The sequence below is a fragment of the Podarcis vaucheri genome (genome assembly GCF_965113315.1).
Source record: "Podarcis vaucheri genome assembly, chromosome: 16".
Lineage (NCBI taxonomy): Eukaryota > Metazoa > Chordata > Lepidosauria > Squamata > Lacertidae > Podarcis > Podarcis vaucheri.
In genome coordinates, this window is record NC_138754.1 from 19,086,909 (window position 1) to 19,111,899 (window position 24,991).

The 24,991-nt window shown below is 48.5% G+C and overlaps 1 protein-coding gene across 1 annotated transcript in view; it reads right to left on the minus strand.

The window, feature by feature from the left end:
• Positions 1-74: 74 nt before the first annotated feature.
• VANGL2 (VANGL planar cell polarity protein 2) overlaps positions 75-24,991 on the minus strand; it is a 40,948-nt gene continuing 16,031 nt past the window's right edge. The window contains exons 2-9 of the mRNA XM_082203708.1: positions 23,815-24,022; positions 11,388-11,663; positions 10,242-10,362; positions 7,734-8,341; positions 7,039-7,175; positions 5,599-5,734; positions 4,941-5,172; positions 75-2,705 (exon numbers count right to left, since the gene is read on the minus strand). Of these exons, the coding sequence (XP_082059834.1) occupies positions 2,445-2,705; positions 4,941-5,172; positions 5,599-5,734; positions 7,039-7,175; positions 7,734-8,341; positions 10,242-10,362; positions 11,388-11,458 (1,566 nt within the window). The 5' untranslated portion in view covers positions 11,459-11,663; positions 23,815-24,022 and the 3' untranslated portion in view covers positions 75-2,444. The remainder of the gene's footprint in view (positions 2,706-4,940; positions 5,173-5,598; positions 5,735-7,038; positions 7,176-7,733; positions 8,342-10,241; positions 10,363-11,387; positions 11,664-23,814; positions 24,023-24,991) is intronic.

Below are 24,991 nucleotides of genomic sequence, written 5' to 3' on the forward strand. Positions count from 1 at the left end.
AGAAGGTTCTAGAATGCTTACTGCCCTCACCTCCCGCCCCACCCGAAACCGGACAGATCCAACTTAAGGAAACATCTTTTCAAAGTCCTCCTTTAATAATTAAAATTTAAAAAGGCAGAATCCAGCCATAGCGTTGCACATTGGTTTCAACAGGAGAGATGCTGTACTCAAAGGGAATTATAATTGAGAAAGTGCTTCACCTTCTGGCTGGATCGTGCTCCAAATATATATAAAAAATGAAACAATAAAAAAATCACAGTGAAATAAAATTTAAACATCACAGTGATACAATCTGACAGCCCTAGCCAAGCTGTGGCCCTCCAGTTGTTTTGGACTACAACGCCCATCATCCACATCTAGCATAACTGCATGGGCCGAGGCTGATGGGAGTTGTAGTCTAAAATGGCTGGAGGGGAGGAGCCTGGCCAAAGATGCCATTTGAGATTTCTTACCCCAACATCCTTACCAAACCCCCCCAAGAAGAACCACCCACAAAGAGAGAAGGCTTGAGCGGCTCTCACACTGCAATTAGTCTGAGAGCAACCCAAGACCTACTTTTAATAATAATTAATTTTTAAAAAACAACCCTAGGTAAGTTGAAACTGCAGCGCAGCTATGGAAAGAACCTCGGCAGAAAAACTCCTGAGGTATATTCCTTGTAGCAAAGGGGGGGGGGCGGGGGCGGGGAGGAATTTCTTCCAGAAGAAATAGCCAGACAGAACAATAAACATTTAAAGCACAAAGAGGACGCTGGGAGTTACGGCCCAGTGTGACCTCATCAGGCTCTGGCGGCGGGGGCAGCCAATCAACATCTTTGTTCTTGGATTTCCCGAAAGGCATTGAGGCGGCTGGCAGAGCTGCATGAAAGCTCAAGGCAGGGCGGATGGTTGCCTGGGAGAACTAACAGGGGAGGAGGGGGCTCCTTTCTGGGATGGTAAGATAGCAGCTTCACCCAGATGTTCTGTCTCTCCACCAAAGCTGTGGCGAGGCAAACCACCCCACAACACAGACAGAAAGCTGGCCTGCTTGAAGAGCAAAGCTGCAAATTGCCCATTTCTCACCCTGGATCATTTTCTTCAGTGCAGCTGTTATAAGGGGAGAACCTGCTTTTTTAAAATAAAAAATAAAAAAATGTAACAGTGAGGATCTGGAGAGAAAAAATCAACGTGGAGGGAGCAAGGTTGCTCCAGAACTCTGAAATTCATGGCATTTTGCTGTGGTTTTCAATGAGGGCAGGGGTCCACTGGGCAGTTTCCCTGCAGAAGCCTTGTCAAAATGAACAGGAACGCTCACCCGCTCGTGGGGGCTGCCGTTCATTTCAAAGGGGCTTGTGCAAAAGAAGAAGCCTCTCACACTCCAGAAAGGGGAGGGGGGTCAGTTTCTCAGCTTATACCCAAGTCCTACAGAATGTAACAGCCTTCTTTCAAGTCAAACCAAGGGTCAAACCACAGGGAAGAGTCAAGGAGACAAGACCCAGCCAGGAGACAGTTTGGGTCACCCTAGAGAAGTCAACTATTTACAACACACAGGATGTCCTTTAAAAGAGAACAGCATCTTAAAAAAAAAAAAACAAGTCACCATTTTAAAAACCTCACCCCATCTCCCCCCAAAATGTGTCCTTGTGTGTTTAAAAACTTGAGTCAGAGAAATACCCCAGAGGAAGTTGAAACAGGATGGTTTTAGATCGGACTTGCAAAAATTCGGGAGAGCTGGCTGGGTTGGGGGGTTTTTTTGCATGTGCCACGGAATGATGGAAGATTACAAAAAATAGCAGCCACACAAGCCTACCATCCATAGGCATTTGCTTTCGTGGGACTCCGCAAAAGTCTTGTGCAAGCACAGAGAACGAGAGAAGATGGACGGCAACCACTACAACAGCATCAGGTAATATTTCCAAGGCCAGAACTGTGAGGTTAGAGTCGGTTTGTGTTCTTTTTTTAAAAAAACAACAACCAAACAAACATTCAAGAAGGTTCCTCAGACCCACAACTGTGTTTGGTGATGCTGGTGAAGACAGTGAACGGAATTAGCCCTTAAAATTTGGCACCATAAATTTCAATCACTTCACTCGGGACCAGGCCAGGGGTTGGGGGAGGGTGGGGAAGATACCATCCTTTCCACTTGCACACCTTCTGGGCTCCTGGGAATTTTGCTACCAAAGAAATATGAAAAAGGAGGTACAAGAAAAAAGGGGGCACATCCACCCACCCCACCCCTCCGTTGGCATTGTGAAGAAAGGTCCATTGATGGCGGCATCAGAAGATGTAAGGTCGTAGGTGCAAACTCCCAACTCCAGGAAGGAAAACTTGGTGGAAATGCCTCTTTCCAAACCCCGAGCTTGGAAATCTCCTCTAAATTCCTACGAGGCAGGTGTTGTGCACCAGGGCTGCTCCCCGTCGCAAATCGCTCCTCTGGCATCCAAGCCCCTAAACCCCAGATTCAGTTCACACGGAGGTCTCTGACTGAAGCCGCATCACAAACTTGTGCGACTTGGGGTCCACAAACTCCTCCGAGAGCTTGAAGAAGGGGATCTTTTTCGTGCTCACCACCAGACTGAAGTCCTGGCGCTTCAGGACAAAGACCACGCCGTCCTTCAAGCCGTTGGTCACTGGCTCCTCGCTGACGAGAGTCCACTGCTTAGCCAGCCAGCGGTCCTTGTGGTACTGGATGGTGGGCCCAGCCGTCAGGTATCGCTCGAGGAAGGCCTGCAGGGAGAAAAGAGAGAAGGGACAAGTCTTAAGAACAGAGGAAGAGCCCAAGTTGATCCGGCCAATGGCCAGTCCAGTCCAGCATCCTGCTATCCCAGTGGCCAAACAGAAGCCCCCGAGCACAACAGCACTCTGGTTTCCAGCAACCAGAATTCAGCAGAATTTGCTGCCTCCAACCGTGGAGGCAAAGCACAGCCATCGTGGCTCATAGCCATCGATAGCCCTCTCCCTCCACGAATCTTGTCCAACCCTCTTTTAAAGCCATCGAAGTTGGTGGCCATCACTGCCTCCTGTGGAAGAGAGTTCCACGGTTTAACTGTGCACCCCATGAAGAAGTACTTTTAAAACGTTTGACGTTATGTTTTTATATGTGCTGGAAGCTGCCCAGAGCGGCTGGGGAAACCCAGCCAGATGGGCAGGATATAAATAATAGAATTATGATTATTACTACTATCTGTCCCAAATCTTCAGCTTCACTGAGGGTCCATAAGTGTTGCAAGAGAGGGGAGAAATGTTTCCCCTGTCCTCTCTTTATATGCCCTGCATAATTTTGCAAACTTCCATCGTGTCATTAATAGACTTCTATCATGTCAAGGAATCTGTAATCTGGCTCTGAATGTGAGGGCAATATCCTACAATCCAATATCCAATGAATGAAGCTCCACTTGAAGTTGAAATATGTAACCCCCACCTTCCAACTCCAATTCAACTGCACTGCCTAACACATGGCAAAAACTAAAATCCTGCTTGAAAGAGCTTAGCGCTTGTTTGCAGGCTGCAAAAGCTGGGGAGGCGTCACCAAGAAGCAGTGTAGGCCAACTTTAACAGTACTTGCAATCATGCTTCAGGCTGCTAGGGGGCGCCATTGGTGTGTTTTTGTTTTTTTTAACCCAACAGTCTCTGGAGCAGGTGTCTTTAGCACTTTCAGACTTACAGCCGAAACAAGCATTTGGGAACCTGTTTATTGACCCTTTACCATATATTTGAATGGTGGTAGTGCTATGACAAGCAGGAAGCTACTGCCCTCACTGAGACTTGGCCCCATGACAACACCCCTGTTAGGCAGGCCATCTGAATGAGGGCAAAGCGCTTTTGGCTCCTCTATAGTTCAGACACCTGAAGTCAGGTTCCGCACACATACACAAGAGCCTGGAATGACTAAAAATATTTATATCCCCCCGTTCTGTTGCACTTCAAAAAGGTGGCTACCACATTAATTAACGAAGACTAAAAATCAAAAGATAAACCCAGCCTTTCCCCAAAGCCATCTGTCCCAGCCAGCAACAGCCAGTGATCAGGGATGATGAGAGATAAGAGTCCAAACAGACATTTGAAGGCCCCATAAGTTGGGGGAGGTTGCCTCTGCTCTTGGGCTTTAAAGCCTGAATGCCTAGGGTCTGGGTTTCCTCAGTGTTGAAGGGGACTTTGGAAAATTGCTGAGTGTTATTTAAGAAAAGCTATTTTTTAGAGCTAAATTTGAACCTTCAAGTTCAGAGGCAGTCTATCTCTGAATGCTGGCTGATGGGGATACGCAACTATGGGATGGGCTGCTGCCGTCAGGACAACGGACCAGGTCCAAGCCTTGTTATGATCCAGAAGAGCTCTACTTAACTATGCCAAAATGGCATAGCAACAACAGTGACTCTTGGACACATAGGTAAAGGTAAAGAGACCCCTGACCATTAGGTCCAGTCGTGACCGACTCTGGGGTTGCGGCACTCATCTCGCTTTATTGGCCGAGGGAGCCAGAGTACAGCTTCCGGGTCATGTGGCCAGCAGGACTAAGCCGCTTCTGCTGAACCAGAGCAGCGCACAGAAACGCCGTTTACCTTCCCACTGGAGTGGTATCTATCTACTTGCACTTTGATGTGATTTCGAACTGCTACATTGGCAGGAGCTGGGACAGAGCAACGGGAGCTCACCCCGTCACAGGATTCGAACCGCCAACCTTCTGATCGGCAAGTCCTAGGCTCTGTGGTTTAACCCACAATGTCACCCGCGTCCCTCTCGGACACATACCCACACCCAAATATTCTAGGTTGCACACCATTATTAATCCTAATCAAGGGCCATTAAAATTAATGGGCATGACTCTCTTGGGCCCATTAATTTCAGTAGGTCTGCCCCACATATAATTTAGTGGGATATGATGCAGTTTCTGTAGAAGAATCCTATATAACATTAACAGGACAGCCATTTATCTCGGCTGGCCCTCTGATCTCCCTTGGCTACCTTAGGCGTCATGTCGTGTGTGATGCAGAACTCCAGGTGCTGCAGGATGCTCTCCATCGTGTGGTACGGCTGCTGCTTCGTGGTCCTCAGGTACTTCTGCATGGCCCGGGCCATGGAGGCAAAGATGGCCTGCGCCGCCTCTCGTGGGTCCATGATCTCCCGCGGGTTTTTCTGGTCCTCCTCCTGGAGCCGTTTGATATGAGTGAAGGCCTCCTCCACAGCCACCACCAGCCTGTCGGGACAAGAGGGGTCCTGTGATATAGTAAGCCATGGACTGCGGAACCCATCGCATGCTCACCTCTCAAAGCCACAGCGAGGGGAGAGGAGGGAGTGGAGGGAAGGAAAAGGAGCAAAAGGTATCAGAACGTTTGCAGAAGGAAGGAAAGGTTGCAGTGTGAATTTCATAAATGTGCAAAAACAACACAATTTCACAAGCCACTACTGTATAAAACGAATGCATTTTAAGTTGTTAAACCGATGAAACAAGTTTAGGGAAGTCAGCACTGCCCGATTTCCCAGAATTTCCATAAATTTCACAACTCTGCCTCGAGGAGTTTACAGTGCATAATGTCAACTGTAAGGACTTGGCAAGCCAAGCTCAGTTTCTTCTCTGCTGTGGGACGAACAGGAACACACAGCCACCCCCTTCTGTGCATACCTTGCGCGTCTCTTGCGCACCCTGCGCTCATGCTCAGCCTCCTCGTAGTAATACTCATTGTGGCTGTTGTCCCTCCGTCGTGCCGCTGCAGCAATGACAGCCCGCGACTGGCTTGTTGAGTTGTTGGTTGTGTTTTCTGGAGGATGGGAACAGAGAAGGGAATCAAGAAGGCTTGAAATTCTGGCCACCACATTTTGCAATCACACATAGAGCGCTGAGAGTTTGTTAGGAGATCCCAATTCCCCTCCTACAATTCCTGGAGTGGCTTAACAATCATTCTTCTTTTTCCAGGAAACTTTGGGAAATATTACTCTGGGAGAGTAATGGGGGTGGGGGGTGGCTCCTAATAACTCTCAGTAATCTTAACAAACTACAGCTCCCAGGATTCTTTGGGGGAAGCCATGACAGTTGAAAGTTGTATCATAGTGCTTTAAATGTATGGTGTGAATGTGGCCAAAGAGGAGAGAGGAAAAGGCAGTGAAGAGGCAGGCCTGTGCAGGATGGTGGGGGGGACGGGGACCAGAGGAGGGAGCATAATTCAATGGAAGAGCAGCCACTACATGCTCAGCTGGGGTACCAACTTGAATAAAATATGGGGGGGGGGACAGGTAACCCCCACCTCACATAATTCAGTGGTACCTCATGTTACATATGCTTCAGGTTACAGACTCCGCTAACCCAGAAATAGTGCTTCAGGTTAAGAACTTTGCTTCAGGATGAGAACAGCAGCGTGGCAGCAGCAGGAGGCCCCTTTAGCTAAAGTGGTGCTTCAGGTTAAGAACAGTTTCAGGTTAAGTACGGACCTCCAGAACGAATTAATTACTTAACCCGAGGTACCACTGTAAATGACATGACATGATGCACACACACCATTTCAGTGGCAATGTCCATCAATGTGTGGTGTGTGTGTGTGTGTGTGTGTGTGTGTGTGTGTGTGAGAGAGAGAGAGAGAGAGAGAGAGAGAGAGAAGGGACCTCAGCCCCTAGGAGTTGGCTCCTATGATGCTGGGTTCAAACCCCAGCCCTCCCATTCAGAAGACCGAAGGGAACAGGTTAGAGCCCTAGGAAAGAGGCTGACAGGCTGAGTGGGTCAATGGTCTGACAATTTGCAAGACTGCTTCACATCTACACCTAGCTCAGCTGGTTAGAGCACCGTGCTGATAATGCCCAGGTGGCAGATTCAATCCCCATATGGGAAAGCTGCCTACTCCTGCATTGCAAGGGGCTGGACCAGCTCAGTGTTTCCCAAACTTGATTCTCCAGCTGTTTTCAGACTACAATTCCCATCGTCCCTGACCACTGGTCTTGCTAGTTAAAGATGATGGGAGTTGTAGTCCAAAAACAGCTGAAGACACAACGTTGGGAAACACCGGACTAGATGAGCCTCAGGGTCCCTTTCCAAGTCTACGGTGTTATGATTCAGAGAGCCAGGATCGCTCACCCTCGCCAAGGGAGTACACCTTGAAGCCAGACATCTTCTTGGAGAGAACAGACTTTGGGAGGTTGAGGAGGGCCGGGTTGTAGACCGGGAAGTCGTGGTAGTAGTTCTCCAGGATCCACACAGCAACTCGCTGGATGCTGCAAGGAGGCAGAGAAAGAAAAGGGGGTCCTCGGATGAAGGGAAGCATAATTGATTGACTGGTTGATTAATGGAGTCTCCAGCACCCGCAGCCTGTTACTTATTTCATTCATTTTAATAATACAACAATAGCAATGATTTCATTATTCATATGCCACCCATCTGGCTGGGTTGCCCCAGAGCTGCTCTGGGCAGCTCCGAACAAAGTATTTAAAGCACAATAAAACATCAGCCATTAAAAACTCCCCTGGAAAGGGGATGTCAACAACAAATAGTTGTTTACCTGTCAGATGGGAGATGTATTTTTTTAAAAAAAAATCTTACTGAAGTCAATCAAACAAATCAATCCTGGCCTTCAGCACCCCAAGATGTGTGTTTTCATGCTGCACTCTACTCTTGTGAATGTAACGTGTCTGAACCTCTTTTTTTTTAATTTTAAATTGTTGTAACCCGTCCTAGGACGTGCTGGCAAAGGGCAGGTCGTTGTCATCATCATCATCATGATCAGAACAAGCTGTACCGCCAACTGTGCACCCTCCACTGCAGCCCTTCCTCACCTGAGGTGGCCGACGTTATAAAACCGGCTCGCCCCGTCGGTGGAGCGGACAACCTTGAGGGTGAAATGGGGCTGGAGCTGCCGCAGCTCGAGGAGAACCACGGCCAGGTAGTGGACGAAGAGAAGGGCATCCACCAGGGAGACGGCGTACTGGACAATGCCCTGGTAGTTGGTGTCGTGAGAGTCCAAGATCCGGACGCCGTAGAAGAGCCAGTAGGAGACGACCAGGAGGAAGACGAGCACCATGAGGAGAGCGCGGAAGACGAAGATCCGCGGGAAGAAGGCCTTGGGGCGGCGGAAGAAGAGGGCCCAGCTGCCCAGCAGGAGGATGAGGAGCTTGAAGGCCACCGAGATGAAGAGCCCCTCGCAAGGCGTCCCACAAGGCTCCAGCCGCTCCCCCCACAGCAGCTGGGGCAGCAGCATGAAGGCCAAGGGCGTGAGGAAGGAGAGGAGGGCCAGGGCCCCGCCCAGCGAGACGCCCAGGTGGCGGGAGCAGTCCAGGTGGGCACTGTCCTCCATGTCCTTGGTGATGCGCGTGATGTCATCGTGGGAGATGCTGTGCTCAGACGTGCCCGTCACCACTGTGGTGGTCTCTCCCCAGTTGTCGTCCTGCAAAAGAAGGGAAAGGGCCAAGCAGGGGCAGGTGAGGGAGCAGGCAGACACCTCATGGTAGGACACCTTCTTGCACCAAGAAGGGTCAAGTCTTGGGATGCTGAGCACAGCTTTCCTCTGCTACAAACAGGTGCCAGTAATGGCAAAGAGGAACAGGCCAGGTGGACTGACTCTGCCTGAAAGCTTCTTCATGTGTACTTCAGCAGACGGGTACTGCTCCTCCCTTGTCTAGTCACACACCTGTAAGAGCCTGCAGGATCAGGTCAATAACTCATCTAGTCCATCGTCCTGTTCTCACAGGGGCCAACCAGATGCCTGAATGGGAAACCTGCAAACGGGACCTGAGCAAAAAGAGCAACTCTTCACGCCTGCAGTTTTCCAGCAACTGGGATTCAGAAGCATTTGCTTCCCCTCTGACCATGGAGGCAAACAGAGCAGAGCCAAAGTGGCCAGTAGCCGTTGATAGCCTTAACATCCACAGATTTGTCCATCCCTCTTTCTAAAGTCAGCCCTGCCTCCCGTGAGAGTGAGTTGAATAGTTTATGCACCACGTGAAGGTTCTGTCTGCCCTGAACCTTCCAACATTCCACTTTGTGGGATGTCCCAGAGTTCTAGTATGAGAGAAGGAGAAAAACTTTTCTTTATGCATCTTCTTCATGCCGTGCATAATTTCATAAAGTTCTTTCGTGTCACCCCTTACTCGCACTTCCTCTAAAGTTCCGGATGCTGCAAAACCTTGCCTCTTAGGAGCATTGCTCCAGCCCCTTGGTCATTTTGGCTGGGCCAGATGGGACTATCTCTGTATTAAGTGTTTCATGTTACCTCTGTCCTAATATTTTTGATCCCCGATAAGCCTATTGCCAAGGGCTTTTTGATACATTTCTTGCTAACAGGTGCTTTTAACTTCAGTTGGAGCATGACGAAAGTATCTTATTGATACTAGGGCTAAACTAGAACGGTGGCCCCAATGCACTGCCCTCATCCATGGGTGGCAAATGGGGGGGGGGAGACTCCTCATCCTGACACTGTCAAACCGATCTCCTTCCTCGAAGTCTTCCCCAACACTTCCCCTTCCTTTGTCTTTCAGTTTATAAGCACAAGAATATGGCCCATATCCAACTGCCATAATAAATAAATGACTGACTACATAAAGAACATTTCCATTTGTTTATAGGATCCACCAGCAGCATGGCACTTAGAATTTACCTGCCTGTGAGTCACTTTGGGCAGGAAACCTGTGTCCAATTAGGAGACTCGCAAAATACAGAGCTCCACAGAATTCTAGAGTTGGAAGGGACCCTGAGGATCATCTAGCTCAGGAGTAGGCAAACTAAGTCCCGGGGGCCGGATGCGGCCCAATCGCCTTCTCAATCCGGCCCACGGGCAGTCTGGGAATCAGCGTGTTTTTACACGAGTAGAATGTGTCCTTTTATTTAAAATGCATCTCTGGGTTATTTGTGGGGCATAGGAATTTGTTTATCCCCCCCCCTCAAAATATAGTCTGGCCCACCACATGGTCTGAGGTCCGGACGGTGGACCGACCCATGGCTGAAAAAGGTTGCTGACCCCTGATCTAGCTGGACTTCCGGCAATGCAGGAATATGCAGCTGTCCCATACGGGGATCGAACCAGCAACCTTGGCGTTATCAGCACCATGCTCAAACCAACTGAGCTATCCAGGCTGACGTGCAGGTTTGCCTGCCGCTGCTTCTCTCCTTTACTGAACAAAGCACATGGAAGTTCCCTGAAACATTTGCCCAGCCCAACCTCAGAATAAATCACTGGCTGTTTGGGTGTTAGCTGGTTGGGAAAGCCAGTCAGGAAAAGGCGGGCAGGAGGTGGTGGCCACTGGCCCTCGCAGGGGGGCTTCCCTCTTTACTTGTCATAAGCCACTCACCCTTTCATCGCCTCGAGTTGACTCGTTGTCCAGCAGGGGCTCCCCAGGGGCCTGGATGGTCACCGACTTGTCCCCTCGACTCCCATCTCGACTCTTGGAACGGTGCCGCTCCCGTCGATCTCTGCAATGGGCAGAGGGGAGGAAGAGATGCATGCTGAGAACCATGGAAGGAAATAGGACACTGTCCTGCTCAGCACCTCAGGGCAGCTACAGCCCACCAAGTCCTCCATCTTGTCTTCGCTGTCGCCTACAGACACAGCCCCACAGTTCTGCAGCTGTTGGACCCGCAGGAAGGTGCCTTCAACAGAATCAGGCCCTTAACCCACTGAGCTCACACATGCACACACACAATGTTTCGCAATATATTGCCAGGTCAAAAACTATAAAACCGGTCACAATATGAGCTTCAAACCGGTTTTGGACAATATATCAATATACTGCCCAGCCCTATTGTTATGTTTGCTCATTAAACATTTCCAGTTCTTATTTACTCGAGTGTAATGTGCATCTTTCTTGATCAAATTCACTCACAAAAACTAGGGTGTGCATTAGATTTGATGGTGCTTTTGGTTTCAAGGTTTTGAAAATTGAGGTGCGCAGTGGATTCGATACAGTAATGTGAAACTAAAGCTTATTGTCATCGTTTTGTAACATTGCAGCAATGGACAAATTTGTATTATAACTTTTATATTTGTTTGGAGTTTATTATTATGACTTGTTTTAAAATTAAACTTAACAATAATAACAATAATAATAAGGCAGAGGGTACGAAGAACAGAGCTGTGTGCAAGAGTACTTCACGTTCCTCTTCCTAGACACAAGGTGGGCTGAGACAAGGGAACCCCCTGAACCCAAGTTGCTCAGAGCTTTGTACATTAATGCAGAGTCCCAGGGCAGCCCCACATGAGAGCTCACTGCAACAATTTAAACCATGGTTTCCCAAACTTGGGTCTCCAGCTGGTTTTGGACTACAATTCCCATCATCCCTGACCACTGGTCCTGCCAGCTAGCGATGATGGGAGTTGTAGTACAACAACAACAACAACAACAACTGGAGGCCCAATTTTGGGAAACCCTGGTTTAAACCAACTGCTCCCCCTGGCTCAAAGCGGGAGGCCCAAGGGTGCAGCCTGCCGGCAGACTCACCTGTGCTTCCGGGAGCTGCGGGAATGCCCGGACTTGTAGGAGTACCCGGAATACTGAGACTCGTTGTCCATGTTGTCAGAGCGCCGCGCCTTGTAGCGGTCCACGTTGATGGACTTAGGTCTCCCAGGCCCCGGGACAGCCGCCAAGGCAGCCGCTGCCTCTTTCAGAGTGGGTTTCTTCAGGCCGAGGGGCACCTTCAGAAAGTCAACTTTCACCTTGAGGGACTCTATTTTGATCGGCTAGCTGGGCTCGTCTTAGAAGAAAAAAAGGGGGCACCTGCAGAAGGAGGGAGGCAGAAACTGCTTAACCATGCTCATCACGCCCAGCCCTCGAGACAAGTCGGGAGAGAGCATATGGTATGATCTGCAGCTGAAGGAGTGGCATGTTTAATGCATATTTACTAAGAAAAGAGGACCCCGCATGTAGAAAAGCAGCACTTCAAGCTAGAACCCTTCTACCTGATATGCTAGCATTCCACCTGCAGGGGTTTGTTTGGTTTTTAATGTGTTTGTGCAGAGGAGGGCGGGGAAGCTGGATATACCAGGAGGTCTGTGTCACACCTAAACTGACTATAAATCCAGGTGCTTCCTTCCTCCTTCCCCCTCCACCCCCATCCCCAACAGGTAAAACACCAGGATCAGGGAGAGGATAGGCTTATCTCCAGATCTGCAGGAAGTCACCCCACTAACCTTTTGGGGGCAGCCCTCTGGGGCCGAAATGCCAGCAGTAGGTGTAACGAACCCACATTCACACACAGCCCTGCCCTGTATTTAATCTGTGTAGATCAGCTGAGGAGAGTTTATCATTGCTTCCCCCTCCTTCCCCCTGAAATTATCGATCTGAACATTGGGGAAGGAGACAATGTGCATTCCCATCAGGGTGCTGCTGAACAGAAAGATTTGCACCCAGTGCTGTGTCTACTTTAACTTTTTGTGTAAGGCATTGGAGGGGGGTTAGGAAATTTTGCTTTACAGGGGTACCTTGGTTTATGAACTTAATCCGTTCCAGAAGTCCATTCTTAAACCAAAGCGTTCTTAAACCAAGGCATGCTTTCCCATAGCAGTGGGGGACTCAATTTACACTCAACAGGAAGCGAAACATGTTCTGCTTCCAAGGCAAAGCTCACAAACCAAAACACCTACTTTGCAGTTTTCTTAATCCAAGTTGTTCATAAACTAAGCTGTTCTTAAACCAAGGCAGCACTGTATTGAGGTCAACAGCCCCCCATGACAGTGGTCAGCCATTCCTTGCCACCAATTCTAGTCTAACCCCCTGCAATGTACAAATCTCAATTAAATCATTCTGTCCACTAGCTACTGGACTTCTTTCAAGGCATCCGCCCCAGTAAGAAACCAGCCCCTCCCCAGCCCAAACAATCAACTCTTACTTTAGAAGCCTTTGTCTCAGAAATAGGAACTATGGACACAGAGATCCCAATTCAAAAAAGAGTGACACACCCCATAATTTTCCTCAATACATTCAGGCTTTTCTCTCATCCCCCCCTCAAAAAAGCTCTCTCCCCATCTCCCCCCCCCCCACACAAACACTCAGTTGTGTAGGCCAGATCCCAGTTTCACGAACAAGATTTCCTTGATACCGAAAGCCCTCACCAGCACCACGTGATTAGACAGACCCAGTTATTAGGAGAATTAAAATGGGCCTGGGCCTCTAAATCCGACCGTCTGGGTTACAAAGAAGCTTCTCCTGGAAGCGGGAACATCTTACCCCAAACAAGAAAGGACCTTACTGTGCTTGCTCAGTTATTTCTAACAGCCCTGGGGAAGGGAGGCCGAGGCAACCAGAAGTCAACACACACACACAAATGCACAGCGCCACTTGATTATTACCAATGTTGCAAAATGACAAGCGTTTCACATGACTTATGCTCGCATTAATGCTCTGCTCCAGATATCACTTGCCTCAGAGCAAGCCCAGGGTTGGAGCCAAGGCAAGGAATCAGCCATCGAAGGCAAACGCGCCCACCGCAGGGCTTCGGGACTCTTGTCCGGGCAAGTCTGGCGCTCTGGGAGGAATCCCAGCCTGCTCGGCAAAGGGGCCTTCCAAAAAAAACCCAACCTGCCAGATCAGGTTCTTCCCCTCTCCCAGGGGAGGGGCCAGAACAGCAGAAGTAGAGTCGGCACCTCTGAGTCGCACCTCCAGATAAAAGGTCCACAGAGGGTGGCAGAAATGGGGCAAGGCCCCTTGCATGGCCTGAAGCCCTGCTGTCAGCCAGAGTGGCCAATACTGGGCCAGCGAAGCAAACAGTCCAAGCTGGTAGAAGGTACCTTTTCTGATCTTCTCTGCCTCAGACTTTAGAGAGCTACTGCAGCCGGCAGGGTGAGAGGTCCACAAAGTCTGGGGGCTGTGGGGCTCACGAGGAAATATAAGAGACGGTCGTGGGCTCCACAAAACAATCATAGAACTGTGGAGCTGGAAGGAACCGCGGGGACTATCTTGGCCAACCCCCTGCAATGCATGAGTCTTTCACTGCCTTTGAAGACGACTCAGAAACTTCAACTGCCCAGAACTGGGGCTCTGTTTAGTTCTCATATAACCCTTGTTTTTAAACACCTGAACTGGTTAATTTCTGGGTGTTCATGTTTGTGTTTAAAGCCTTAGATTCAGGTCTCCCTTCCCTATGGACCCCCTCGGGTGTTAAGATCAGCAGAGGGGGGGCCCTCCTGGTTAGGGTCCACAGAAGCTCAGGGGGGTGGCAGCTCGGGAGAGGGCCTACTCTGTGTCAGCCCCTAAGTTGTAGAATTCCCTCTGCACAGAGATGCATCCAGCACCTTCGTTATTCAGCTTCTGTCAAATGCTGAAGTTGCATCTCTTTACCGTGGCTTTTGACACTTGAGATGAATATTTATTTTTCTGTGGTTGTGAGTTGTCTTAAACTGTTTTTAATATTGCATTTTAATAGCTGTCACCTGCCCTGCAACCTTAGGGTGAAGGGAATTATTATTATTATTATTATTATTATTATTATTATTAGCACTCAGTCAATATCTGCATACTACACGCTGGGGACAATCAACAGATGGGGGTTGCTGCCTCCACCTGCAGCCTCCCTCAGGAGTGTCCTGGAAAACACCTGGCTGGCCCTTGCATCCTGGAGGAGATGCTGGCTCCCATTACGACCAAGGAAGGCAGAGGCGAGATGCAAGCATGTCATTACGAACTCTGGCCTTTATTACACACAAGAGGATCCGAGGCAGCCTTCCTGTGTGCTCTGTTTATTATCTTATCCACATCCCTCCAGTGTCTTGGGGGAGAAGCCTGTTCTCCTTCTACCTCATCCCAGTTTGTGGGCAATCTCACCACCCTGGGGCCATCACAAGTACTTCTGTCAGCTCTTCACAGTCCAAATATGTGCCGTTTGGGGGGGGGGGAGAGACTTTAATTCTGGCCTGAGCTAGTAAAGTCCTCGGAAGAGGAAGCAAGCAGGCCAAACAGAAGGGCTCTGCCACTCCATTCCACGCAAGCCAAACAGCCCACCCCCCACCTGTGGCTGATCTAGGAAAGACCCCCTTCACACATATCCCAAATGATGTCACAGGATGCTGCCCAACCTAAGCTACTCCATTTTTGGTCACCAACCCTGTAACCTATTTAAACCAAATTTATCAACGCAAAAAGGGGAACTTGTTCCAAAACAAGCTGCACAGAGGCAGGTTTTTAAAAAAGGGAAATGCAAAAAGCTGCATTCCTGTAGCCAAGGGTGAGGATTTCTCATTCGCCGCACAAGGCAGCTAATCTGTGCAGATGTCTTGTTGCTATTTGTTTCTGCATTGTTTTATTTGATGTTTTAACGTGTTGTAAACCGCTTTGAGATTCCCCCCCCCTTAAAATATAAAGCGGTATAGAAATGAAATTTGTTGTTGTTTCATCGTTTAAAAAAGGTGACTAGACAATCCGTTGTGGAGACAGTAACTTAGATTTAAGGTGCCATTTGGCAATTAGCTTATATATCTTGAGTTTCTAATTCTGCTACCGGACTTGGGAGTAAGGGGCGCAGATGTGGACCTGGCTGCCAAAACAAGCAGGAAACCTACATGGGCTTTCAGTGTTGTTCCTCAAATGGGTCACATGCCTCAGTGCAGGGTGCGGGTCCCTAAAGCAGGGGTGGGGAGCAGCTCCACCAGCGATGCTTTGATGGTGCCCAGCTGCTGTTTAATTACCAGGCCTTCCACTTCTCTCCTCTCAGGGCCTCCAGGTATGACTTACCTGCACCATACCAGACTCAAAAGCGCAGACGTGTGCATGGTAGAGGGGGAGAGAAGGGAAGGGGGGAGCAACTGCAGGAACGAACAAGGCGTGTCCCATCACCCTCCCTCCCCGCAGGCCAGGCCCCAAAGGGAGATGGATTCAGCCACTTCTCTCCAGATTCTCCGACAATCTGAATCACAGGTCGACCACCCCAGCGCACCTTGCAAGCTCACGCCCAAAACCACTGCCAAGGAGTCCCCCAGTTCAAAAGGAAGATAAGGGAGAATTACGTGCTCTGCGCAATGCCAGAGGGTTAGAGCAAAGGCCTAATAAGTTTTCTGTCGGAGGAGTGCAAAGAGGGCTTTGCCTGTGGCAGGTGGAGAACTGGATCTACCTGCAGCGGGGCAAGTCAACAGCCCAATCCGGGTTTTGATCCAGAAACGCCCCTTTTACATGCAACACACCCCGGCACACAAAGGCAAGGGGGAAGGCCATGGACCAATTAAAGATGGCGGCTACGGAATGGATCCATGCCAAGTCAGCAGCACCTGCGGCTAGTTAAGATAATAAAGGCAGCATACCAATGCTTCTTTGGAAATCAAAATGAGAAAGCCAGAGACAAGGGGTTGAGGAGAGCCCTGCCACTAATTCCCGGTGGAGGCTTGGGCAAGCCACTCAATGCAAGACACACTACAGCAGCCATCCCCAGCCTGGGGCCCTCCAGATGTTCTTGATCACAACTCCCCATCAGCCCTTGTCGCTTGGGACTACAACACCTATCAGACTCATCTAGTTGAGACTGGATTAGATGACCCTTGAGGGTCCCCTTCCAACTCTGTTTCTGTGATGGATCTGGTTGTCCAAAACATCTGGAAGGCACCAGTTGGCAAAGACTATGTTCCTCTAGGGATGTCAGAAGTTACCTTTTACAAAGTGTGCCTTTTTTATCCCTTTCATAAAATTTATATGCCACTTGATTGTAGGGGAAAAACCCTCAAAGTGATTTATTAATCCATCTAGCTCAGTGCTGTTCTGCACTGACTGCAGCAGCTGTCCAGGGTTTCAGCCTGGAGTCTTTCCCCAGCCTCCCTGAAGATGTCACCTGGAATTTCTGCATGCAAAGCAGAAGTTCTACGTCCAAGGTACAGTCCCTTCTTCCCCTGGCTTGCCCAGAGCTCAGCGAACCCAAAAAACCCAAACACTGATTCAGAAGCTTTTTAAAAAATCAACAAAAACAGCGTCCCCAATTATTTGGGCAGCCCTTTATAATTTTACCTTTGATTTTAATCATTATTCGAATGTTTTAAACTGCTGCTTTTTAACTGATTTCATTGATATTTTATTCTTTTTTGAAACCACTTTGGAGGTTGTTTCTTGCAATCAAGGGGGGGGTACATAAATTTTTCAAGATAGACGACTTTTTAAAAAAATGACTTGTATTAAAAATATTGGTTTTAAAAAACTGCAGACGACAGGCTTTTCCTTAGAAGAGGCCTTCCCCATTCACAGAGGTGCTGTGCTGCCACGTGTGCGAATCACCCAGAAGCAGGATACTCCTCCCCGCCTGCCTGTTTCAAAAATAATTGTTTTAACTGCATGCAAAGTCATGCAACTAACAGAACAGCTCAAGCCAATTTCCATTGCTCAACCAACACTGTGCTGATCGTGCATTCCCTCAGCTGAGTCCTCCTGACTACCACCAGCCCTTTACTATTGATCTCTTCCTCCTCACGGTCTTCAGCTTCCCCCTCCGCAAAATGGACCTCCTCCTCCATCCCCGAGTCTGACCAGGCCAAAACACAACAGCAGCAGCAGCAGCAATAACAGACCATGCTGAGCCGCTTCAGCAAAACAGAGCCCAAACACAAAGCGCCAGAGGCCCCCCCTCTGGAACAGCAGGACTGCAAGAGGCTTCAGCTGGAAGAGTTGCCCCCCTTTCCCCAGATTACAAGGCTTCCTTGGCAATAGTTTTATGGGAAACGGGGGGGGGGGGAGGAGAGTGTGTGTGGAAAGAAAGGGAAAGCTAAGAGGAGAATGAAAGGAGGCAAAATGTCCTCAATGTGCAATCAACCGTATGGCTAAGAAATAAGACCGCGGCGCTTCTGCTTTGGGCTTAAAGGCAGCAAAGGGACAGGCCAGTTCAGAGCAGGGATGAGGAACCACCAGATGTTGTGGGACTCCGACTCCCATCGGCCACAGGCAGCCTGGCCAATGGGAGTTGTAGTCCCACAACATCTGGAGAGTCCCCAGGGGTTGTCTCCTTCCCTGGTTGAGAATAACGGCCTGCTCTCGGCATGCAGAAGCTCCCAGACTCTATCCCAGGTCCTCCTCAGTTAAATGGAATCTGACATTTTTCTGCCTGATACCTCAGGAAGCTACTAAGTGGGCAAATCACCTGGCTTGGTCTAAGGCCGGCTTAAACTACAAACAAGACTGTCTACATGAGAAGGGTCTTTTCCCAACCAGGTCAGGCTAACTGGCAACCATGCAGAGCGTCTTCTCTGACCAGAGGCGGCTGAGCTTCACCAAAGACTAAGCCAGTTCTGCTCCCCGATATCCTGTTAGCTGGAAATGGCAGGGGTTGAACATGGGGTCTTCAGCACACAGAGACATGGATGTAATTGATCACAGAGTCATGGGTGCTCCCAGTGTGAGGGGTAGAAGCAGGCAGAGCACAGCATGGGCCAGAGACACCACGCATTTACATGTATTTTCCAGGGACAGTCCTGGATTTACAGAAGCCATCCCAAGTTTCTGATTTGATCCCAGAATGTCCTGCTTTTCCTTAGGACATCCCTATTTTCATCGGAGAAATGTTGCAGAGTAGGGAGCTATGCAACCCAGAGACAAGGAGATAAGTAACTATCCAGTGGAACCTCAGGTTACAGGCACTTCAGGTTACAGACTCCGCTAACCCAGAAATAGAACCTCGAGTTAAGAACTTTGCTTCAGGAGGAGAACAGAAATCGTGCTCTGGCGGCGCAGTGGCAGCTGGAGGCCCCATTAGCTAAAGTGGTGCTTCAGGTTAAGAATAGTTTCAGGTTAAGAACAGACCCCCGGAACGAATTAAGTACTTAACCCAAGGTACCACTGTATACGACCTTTAGAAGACATCCGAAGACAACTCTACATAGTTTTATTATGTTTTTTATATGTTGGAAGTTGCCCAGAGTGGCTAGGACAACCCAGCCAGATGGGTGGGTGGGTATGTATGTATGCATGCATATTATATTATTATTATTATTATTATTATTAAATAATATGAACCTATTTCCATCAGAGAAATGTTGGAGGGTATGCATTTAAAGAACTATGGTACCACTATCAAGTCATGGCTTCTCCCAAAGAATTCTGGGAGGGGAGCCATTGTTTGTTAAGGGTGCTGGGAGTTGTTAGGAGACCCCTGTTCCCCTCACAGAGCTACAATTCGCAAGGTTCCCTGTGAGGAGGGAATTGATAAACCACTCTGAATTGTTGCTCCAGAAGAAGAATTAGGGGGGTGCAGCGTCTCATCACAAGTCTCAGTACCCTCAGTAAACAATGGTCTGGTGGGGTTGTGGCCTGACTTCATGGATGTGGGGGCACATGGGCAGGCCTTATCCCGCACTGTTGCTGTGGGGTTCCCAATTGTGGGGAGGGCCTATGTGCAATAAGCAGACCTCCCCCTTCACAGAGCAGCCTCCAAAGCACAGGCAGGGAATAGGACTCATGTCACTGAAGAAAGTGGGGTGTGTGCTTAGTGAGGAGAAGAGATGGAATTTTTGCTCTTGTCCAAACTCTTTCGCCTCAAAGAGACGAAACGGGGAATATGGGGAGAGGGGAAAGAAAGAGGACGAAGAACGGGCGACGGCGGGGAGAGAGTGGCCTTTTGTACAAGATGCCAGGAGATTTTCTTGCACATTTATCACAAGAGGAAACAAAAGCTCGCCCCGCAAACATGCACACCCTGGTTGCCTAGGCGATGGCAACAAGGCCTGAGAGCTTGCAGGCCAGCATCCAAAGCGAACTAAAGCAGAAGGGGGGGGGGAGGAACTGGGAGGGGGGTGTTCCCTTGCCTCCCCGCCTTCTCCCCACCCCCTTCCAAGGTTTGTTTGGAGGGAGGCAGAGGGTTTTCTTAAGAAACAATGCAGCAGAAGATGTGGGGAGGAGGAGGATGAAAAATTTAGAACAGGCCAAAGGACGAGGGGCCTCTTTGGAAAGAACCATGGGTCGGGCATTGCATTTTCTCAATTTTATTCACAGTGTTATGCGGTGTCTCTGGGGGAGATTTATGGAAAAGAGGAAGGCATGGCAGTGGAAAAGCCAAAAATAAAAAACCAAAGACGCCCTCTCTTTTTCTCAGCACCCAGCTGCGACTGGGGAGGGCTCTGATTAGGAATCAGTCCCAAAGGATATGCGGTGGAAAATTAGACTACATTAATATGATTCCTGTGAGGCCCTGGACTTTGGGATGCAGCTCAGTGGCACGGTAACCGCTCTGCGTACAGAAGGTCACTGGGAAAATATCACTTGGTGAAGCCCTGGCATGCCACCGCCAGTCAGCATAAGCAATACTAAACCATTAATTTGATTCTGAATTGATTTTAGAATGCTGTGTTACTTTTACTGTTGTTAGCCACTCTGAGCCTGGATTTGGCTGGGGAGGGCGGGATTTAAATAAATTATTATTATTATTATTATTATTATTATTATTATTATTATTATTGGTTTATTCAAGGCAGCTTCCTAGTTTCCTAGACATGGGAGGAGGTTTCCCACTGCAGCTCTGAATGAGCTGTTGTTCTGGTCCAGCCCCCTCCTGACACTGGGGAGCAGGCAGCTTCAGCTGCACAGGGTGTGACTGCATGGTGCAGTCTGTCCTGAAGGAGGATTACCCAGACTAGGAGGAGGCTGCCTCTCTCTACGGGTCATTCTCTGGCCTAATTTCCTTCCAGCCAGCCTCCAGGTGGGGTGAGGAATTAATGGGTCATACTACCAGACCTCAACAATGCGCTACTGGAAGCAACCTAATAATCCTCTGTAGCAATGTGGCAGGATTACTTGCCCTCAGGAGATGTGTGCCCAGAACAGTGACTCATCCAGAAGCACAGTTCTTCACCCTACAATGCTTAACTTTCACCAGATGCATCACAGTAGATATTACCTGCCCTCAGAGAAGCCCACACTGTGGTTTTGCATGAGCTGCTGATCTGGGTGTAAATCTCCTGCAAGGCCCGGGGACTTAATTACACATGCTCTGCAACGCAGAAAGTTGCCAGTTCCAATTCCCAGCGTCTCCCGTCAAATGGAGGAGAACCAGTTTTATTTAGCCAAGGACAGGAGATTATTTTAAGTAAACCTTTCAAGCCATGAATTGGCATACCTCTGCCTTGAAGTCAGAAAACAAACATGCTTCAGCAACCAGAAGCAGCAGTGGGGAGTGGGAGGGGAGGAACCTTTTCTGCAGAGCATCATCCAGAGAGAAAAAAATGCCCATGACTTGTGCAGAAAATTAGGGCAGAAAACCCACTTTTAAGAAATACATCAGTTTTTTAAAAATATGAATTAGTGGCATAAAACAAGTGCAACTGAGAAACCTAGTCAAGTCTAAAATCACATTTGTAACCAACTGTTTTTCCAGCTAAATTTCCATGGAAAGTACATATATTTTATGTTCATAGCTCTTAAGAACTGCTAAAATAAATATGTTAAATAGTTTTGAGTGACATTTTTACTTTAAAAACTATGAAAGGAAACATATACACTATTTAACGGTCACACTTTAAAATATATACAAGGAATGCAATAAAAATAATTTTGAAGTCAGGGTTTCAATATGTTTGTAACGTTTAAAAACCTGCTGTGCAGTCCTGCACATGTCAACTCAGAAGTAAGCTCCATTACGCTCAGTGGGAGTAACCTTCAGTGTTTATAGGATTGTAGATTCAGGTAGGTAGCCTTGTTGGTCTGACGCAGTCAAAATAAAGAAAAAAATTTAAAAAGTGTCCAGTAGCACCGTACAGACCAACTAAGTTTGTTCTGGGTTTAAGTTTTCGTGTGTATCTGAAGAAGTGTGCATGCACACGAAAACGTATACCCAGAACAAACTTAGTTGGTCTCTAAGGTGCTACTGGACAATTATTTATTTTATTTATTTATAGGATTTTAGCCTAAATGAAATTTATGATTTTCCTCTAACCCATGCAAACATTTGATCTCAGGTACTTTGGGTGAATGGAAAAACTTTGCAAATCTTTACATGAAATATGAAATTAGTAAAATGCATGTTAGCAAGCAAAAGCAAAATAAGTCAAATAAACAACCTCCATCAGGTATCCACTGATTTTGAACAGTGGAAAGTTTTTGTTTCTTTTTTTAAAACCATATTACAGATTGGAAGTTTAGGAAACGTTGAGCTAGAGCTGGCAATAGAACAAGCATTTTCGTCGCCCCCCCCCCCCCCACACACACCCTGGCACACACAAGCCACTGGGTGTTAAGTAAACAAGGGAGGGAGGGTCACTGTCACCATGTCTGGAGGGTACATATTTACTAATGATGGCTGTACATTACTCCAGTATCAGAGGTGGTACCCTCTGAATACCAGTTGCTGGGAATCTCAAGTGGAGAGAGTCTTGTGATCCTCATGCCCTGCTTGAGCTGTCCTTCCCAGAGGACTAGACAGGCCTTTGGTCTGATGCAGGCACCAGGTTCGTCTTTTCTCATGCCCTCACAGCCCATCACCCTCTCAACTCATGGAGAGCGACTGTCTCTGAAGCTAGGAGTCTCCTGCAGCTCCAGGAGTCTCCCCGCAAGGAAAACCAGTGAAGGATTTGAAGCACATTCGGCAGAATATGAAAATACAGGCATACATTGGTTCTTGAATTTAATCCGTTCCGGGAGTCCATTCAACTCCCAAAACGATTCGAAAACCAAGGCGCTGCTTCCGATTGGCTGCAGGAGCTTCCTGCACTCAATCAGAAGTTGCGGAAGCCGCGCTGGACATTTGGCTTCCAAAAAACGTCCGCAAACCGTTTGCGACGTTCAGGAGACGATTTGTTCGACAACTAAGCCGTTCAACTACCAAGTTACCACCTGTAATCCCCTTCAGACTTTCCTGTTCAACATGCAAAGGTGTGAAGCTTAGGGAGCCCAGCACCACCCCCCTTGTCCATAGCATCAAAAGATTGCTTGAAGAGGGCTACAGCCAAGAAGCAGATAAAGGATGAACACAACTTGCAATCTTAGGCCTCATGAGCTCATCGCCTCATTCTGGGCAGAGACGTGTAATCAAGATTTATTTGGTCTTAGAGACATCCTCTCACTGACTGCCACGAGGTTCATCCTGACTAGGAGGACAAACCACAGCAAGCTGAACACCAAACTCTCTTCCTGGTTCATGAACTCACTATTGACTTTAAAAAAAAATAATCCAAAAACAGTAGCTAAGACAAAATGCACATCACACACACACTTCTCTGCCCTTACTGTTCCTTTTAATCCTTCTAGGTTTTGGTTTTAATCAAAACTACTATGAACAATAAATAATAATTGCTAATAAAAAAATCTTCCTACCATAATAATTTCTAGACCCTCCCAAGATGGGCAAGTAATTTTTTCAGCCCAAGGGCCACAGAATCACAGAATTGTAGAAATGGAAGGGACCACGAGAGTCATCCCTGCAATGAATGAATCTTTTGAATCTTTTGCCCAACGTGGGCCTTGTACCCACAACCCTGAGATTAAGAGTCACATGCTCTACCGCCTGAGCTATCCACAGTCCCTTCTACACAGCCTTCCAAGAGCAAAATGCCAGTGGAGGGCAGGCCAGAGGTGTATGTGGTGCAGAGCAACTAATGCAGATTTCATATTTGTATAATAGGCTAGTTTCTAAACACACTCAAATGCCTCTTCATCTTCCATGCAGGCAAACAAGAGCATTATCCATCGGCATTTTAGAGCACATTCAGACCAACCAGAAACGCCCAGGATGAGAGGTGTGTCTTGGGGGAGAGATCAGAGGGCCAGAAAGTGATGCCTGGAGGGCTACATTTAGCTCCCAGGCCTGTGAGTCTTCAACCCCCCCCCCCACCTTCAAGATTTCAGCAGGTAGACACTTCTCTCAAACAGAAATGCACTTAAAAAACAAATTCAGGACAGGGCAGAGACCATGAGGTCTGCACTCCAAATGCGCAACCCCCCCCCACCCCTGTCCTGCATTAAGCAATTAAGCAATACTCACCAACTTGGTGGCACACCAAGGCGCAGTCACGGCTGACGGTCCAGTGCCTTCCCCCACCATCCACTTAGTCCTGCAAGGGGCTGGGCATCATGGAGCCTTCAAAACACTCAGCAGCTGGGGTCAGACTCCCCGCCCCGTCCCACTCCGTGGGGAGAGCCCCAGCTTTCAACATCTACAACGGCCGCGATGCAGGGATTCCGGAAGCGAGCTGTGGAAAGACCAAACCCAAAATGGGAGATCAGCAAGCAAGAAAACAACCTCCACTGTGCCTGGGATAAGGAGGGTCATTCAGTGATCATCTTATTGCTGTTCAAGCCACTGGGCGTAAACAGCCATCGCAAGTACACTAGACATGAGGAATGGAACACAAGATGGGAGACAAACAAGCCCCCTTTCGTGTATTGTGCTGCACTCTCAATCTGCACCATGTTTACCCCAGGACTTCAGGGTACCTCAAGGACCGCCTCTCCCCATAACAACCAACCCTGAACTCTGCATTCATCATCTGACCCCCTTCTTTGTGTGCCTCCTCCATGAGAGGTCTGGAGGGTGGCAACAAAAGAACGGGCCTTTTCTGCAGTGGCACCCCTTTTGTGGAATGCTCTGCATTCTGTTTTTGTCACCAGGTTAAGCAGCATCATTTTTGTCTAATACTTTACAAGGGTGGCTCAGTCTCACTCCTGGCCTGGAGGAGCAGAATATAACCCAGTGTTTCTCAAACTGTGGTCTGCAGCTGTTGTTGGACTACAACTCCCATCATCTCTGACCACTGGGTCCTGCTGGCTAGGGATGATGGGAGTTGTAGTCCAACAACAGCTGCAGACCAGAGTTTGAGAAACACTGGTATGAACCCATCCATGCCACAGCACAGAAACTAAGGCTGCAAACCCTAGGTACACTCCAGAGGAACTTGCCTATCCAGTGGACACGCAACAAGGGCTTCATTGCAAGGCAGGCGTAGTCAAATATAGCACATAAAGGTTTCCCTCCAGGGAACCAGCCGAAGAAATAGTTGTGAACTTGGAGGAGTCATTTCTCCTCCTCCCTTCCTTCTCTACCCCTCCAGGCCATCAATGCACAACAACAAAGAACCAGCCTTGGAAGTTGCTGGCTCCAGACACTTTATAGCCTAGCAATGTCTCTGGACTTATCTGCAAGACAAGGCGTGTCCAGACTG